A 3,879-nucleotide genomic window follows, 5' to 3' on the forward strand; every position below is an offset into this window, starting at 1 on the left:
CCCCGGGCGCGGGAGCCCGCCCGGTGGCTCACGCGGTGTCTTTTCGGTGGTTGCTCCGCTCCGGGTTCCCCCCGAGGCCGACGGCGACGCGGGTGGATTGAGGGGAGATGGGGGAGGAGGAGGCGCCGTGGCCAAAAATCTAGCGCGCGCGTCGGTGCGGTGGCATTGCGCCTCGGCCCTCCTTTCGTGCGTGCGCGCGTTCGTGCCACGCGTACGCGGGGGACGGGAGCCGATCGCCGTCGCGCCCCCCCGCCGTCTTCTCTTCGCGCGCCACGCCACGCCATGGCCGAGATTTGCTGCGACGATGCCAAGTCGGCTTCGGCGTCGGCCGTCACGGCGCTCGCCAGGCGCCGGCCCAGGGTGGAGCTGGGCGTGGCCGGGGCGTGCCGCCCCACGCCGGCCGCGGCCGCGGCCGCGGACGAGGGTGGCGGCGGCGGCGGCAAGCGGCGGAGGGTGGCGTGCGCGGCGCCCGGGCGCTCGAGCCGGGGGCCCGGGGCGGCGGGGTTCGGGTCGATGTGGTGGCCGAGGTACGGCGTCACCTCCGTCTGCGGCCTCCGGCGCGAGATGGAGGACGCCGTGTCCATCAGGCCGGACTTCCTGCACGGCGGCGGCGCCTCCTCCACCTCCGGCAAGCACCATTTCTTCGGCGTCTTTGACGGCCACGGCTGCTGCCATGTATGCGTGCCCCGCCTCGTGTGCATAAGCGACGAGCGTTCCGGCGTATGCATGTGTTCAAGCTGTGTTGACTGCTGAGCGGATGGTGTGCTATTGGTGTTCTTGTGCCTCCAGGTGGCCAGGATGTGCCAGGACAGGATGCACGAGCTGGTCGCGGACGAATACAACAAGGCGGGCTCCGGCGATGGCGCAACCGCGGCGGCGGCGGCGGCGGCGGCGTGGAAAGAGGTGATGGAAAAGGGGTTCGCGCGGATGGACGACGAGGCCGCGAGCTGGGCCGCGACCCGCAGCGGCAATGACCTCGCCTGCCGCTGCGAGCTGCAGAAGCCGGCGCGGTGCGACCACGCCGGCTCGACCGCCCTCGTCGCCGTCGTCGGCCCCACCAGCGTAGTCGTCGCTAGCGCCGGCGACTCCCGCGCGGTCCTCTCCCGCGGCGGCGTCCCCGTCCCCCTATCCGTCGACCACAAAGTAAGCTTGGCAATGCCGCATTTGCCGCCTGCTGTTTTGTTTCGCGTTCTTTACCTTACCCCCATCGTGGCATCGTTCAGCCTGACCGGCCCGACGAGCTGGAGCGCATCCAGGCGGCGGGTGGCCGCGTCATCTTCTGGGACGGCGCCAGGGTGCTCGGCGTCCTCGCCATGTCTCGAGCCATCGGTGAGCACCGCGGCGCGGTTCAGTTAGAACTCTCACTAACATTTTATCCACTCGAGCCAAGAATGCGTGCGTGTTACTCGGGCGGCGTGCCTAGTCTGAAACCGTTCGTGCGCGCGCAGGGGACGGCTACCTGAAGCCGTTCGTGACGGCGGAGCCGGAGGTGACGGTGACGGAGCGCACCGACGAAGACGAGTGCCTGATCCTGGCGAGCGACGGGCTGTGGGACGTGGTGACCAACGAGATGGCGTGCGAGGTCGTCCGGGCGTGCTTCCGGAGCAACGGCCCGCCGTCGCCTGGCGCGCGGCCGAGCGCCGCCGCGGCGGCAGCGCGGGAGGGCGACGGCCCCGCGGCGGTGAAGGGGGTGGACAGGGCCGACTCCGACCGGGCGTGCTCCGACGCGGCCCTGCTGCTCGCGAAGCTCGCGCTCGCGCGCCGGAGCTCGGACAACGTCAGCGTCGTCGTCGTCGACCTCCGGCGGGGGTCCTGAGGCCCCCTGATTCTTTGGGGAACATGATTGGATTGGATGCCCCCGCGGTCCCGCCCTTGTTGTTGCTGTCCCCGCTACCTGCTGCATGATGGGTTAAATAATAGGTCTAATTCCCTGATCTGCGCAGAGTCCTCATCATAGATTACTGTTAGTTCGTCGTAGGGTTAGCGGATCGCGAGGTCGTCGCAATCAACTAACTGAATCATGTCCGGCAGATGCAGAGCACCTGATTGACCGGCTGAATTATGTGGGAGCACTTCGGATAGAATCCTGTCAGCGTCATGTGCGCTCTGCCGCGATCATGTTACGCGAGAGCCGGCCAGCCGGGCACAGCATGCGTGGATGGTGCACACTCGTTCGCAACGCGTTGTTCTTGCTTTGATTATTCGCCCAACAGCTTTAGATTCCTAATAATCCGGTCGATAATTACTGTACAACGATCATGTCCAGGCCCAACTCCTCTGTCACAGACACGTGGGGCTCCAACTCCAAGTGGCTGACACAGGCTGAGCATTTCCCAAATCACACTCGACTTCTCACACCTTATCTGCAGGAGATCAGGCTCGTCGGCAAGCAACACCAGAGTCCATCGAGACGAGGACGAAGGTCGCGACCGCCATGGCGAGGGCTCACTCCTTCTTCCCGATGCCGTGGGACATGTTGTAGATCCCGCGCCCCTGCACGCACGCAGCAGACAATTAGTACAATACGTCGATCAGCACAGGTGTTTGAGAAGCGAGGTCGTTGAGATGCGCGCGGGATGGGCGGGGCACGTACGACGAGGTACATGCTGGAGACGGCGAGGGCGAGCGGGATGGCGACGGAGGTGATGGCGTCGTAGCGGCCCTTGAGGTACGTCGGCCTGTGGATGCTCTGGAAGTACCTCTGCTTCTCCACGATCTTCTCGCGCGGCCGGAACGGCGGCTCCGGCTCCGACGACGGCGGCGCCAGCAGCGGCGACATCCTCTCTCGCTCGAACAGTCACAGCAGCAAGCTTCGCACCCGAGATCACCCTTCACAGACGAGAGTTACTACTGGTCAGCAGCAAGCGAAGGCACGACGCAAAGGATCTGCAGAGCTGGACTGCCTGTGAGTGTTGGTGCTGGTAATAGCATCTTTAATAGACGACCGAGTCCTCGACCAGAAACCCCCAGAAGCGCTCAAGAACAAAGCTACTACGGTCATGTGACTCGTGTCCAAGAGAGCCCTTTTTAGTTCCCACCCGTAAACGCAAAAACACAAAATTTTGCGAAGAAATCTTGCTAATTTAAAGTACTAAATGAAATCTATTTACAAAATTTTTTATATAGAGGGACTGTAAATCGCGAGACGAATCTAATGAGCCTACTTAATCCATAATTTGCAGCAGTGATACTACAGTAACCATCCGCTAATTATTGATTAATCATAGATTAATTAACATCATTAGATTCGTCTCGCGATTTACAACAAATTTGTACAAAAAGTTTTGTAAATAAACTTCATTTAGTATTTCAAATTAGAAAGATTCCGTTGAATTTTTTTTTGCGTTTATACGGCTGGGAACTAAACACGGCCGGAGCTTTCTTCTCCGTCAGACGGCGAACCCCACCACCACTGTCTAGCTTGTTCGGTTCGGTTCGGCTAGATCTGACGTCTCGAAAATCGTCCGGAACTTTCCGGGGTTTGCCTGAGGCCGGAGCTAGGGACGGCCGGAGCCGGGGCGGAACAGAGGATCCCGCGCTTCACGCAAACCCTCCCGTCTCCGGCCCCGGCAAGGCGGCAACTCCTGTGGCACTGCCGTACTGTTTCCGTTATTAAACTCGTACTGTTTATAGACCGGGCCCGTACACATCTCGATTTAGCCGCCCCCCACCTTGGAAGGCCCAGTAGTTGCTTCCGATCCTGGGCCGAGCCTGGCTGACTCAAATAAACACTGCATTGGGCTTAGGCAAAGCTTGCGGGCTCGAGCCCTCTTCAGCTCACATTCGCCTCACATTCACTCTTTTCTAATAAAAAAAGGATTGACTAGACATCAATCGCCTAATTTTTTTTATTGTGTATCAGTCGAATTTTGTGTCCAA

General features: G+C 61.0%; 2 protein-coding genes across 2 annotated transcripts; one reads left to right on the top strand and one right to left on the bottom strand.

Annotated features, from left to right (window-relative positions):
* LOC120665266 (probable protein phosphatase 2C 49) lies at positions 1-2,201 on the top strand. Its single transcript, XM_039944787.1, has 4 exons — positions 1-675; positions 790-1,143; positions 1,224-1,329; positions 1,449-2,201. Exons 1-4 carry the CDS (start codon positions 283-285, stop codon positions 1,814-1,816), a joined length of 1,221 nt encoding a protein of 406 aa, XP_039800721.1. The 5' UTR covers positions 1-282; the 3' UTR covers positions 1,817-2,201.
* Positions 2,202-2,261: 60 nt separating this feature from the next.
* LOC120665267 lies at positions 2,262-2,907 on the bottom strand. Its single transcript, XM_039944788.1, has 2 exons — positions 2,594-2,907; positions 2,262-2,493 (listed from the first exon to the last, which is right to left on the bottom strand). Exons 1-2 carry the CDS (start codon positions 2,777-2,779, stop codon positions 2,446-2,448), a joined length of 234 nt encoding a protein of 77 aa, XP_039800722.1. The 5' UTR covers positions 2,780-2,907; the 3' UTR covers positions 2,262-2,445.
* Between the last annotated feature and the right edge of the window lie 972 nt (positions 2,908-3,879).

The sequence above is a fragment of the Panicum virgatum genome, chromosome 3N (genome assembly GCF_016808335.1).
Source record: "Panicum virgatum strain AP13 chromosome 3N, P.virgatum_v5, whole genome shotgun sequence".
Classification (NCBI taxonomy): Eukaryota; Viridiplantae; Streptophyta; class Magnoliopsida; order Poales; family Poaceae; genus Panicum; species Panicum virgatum.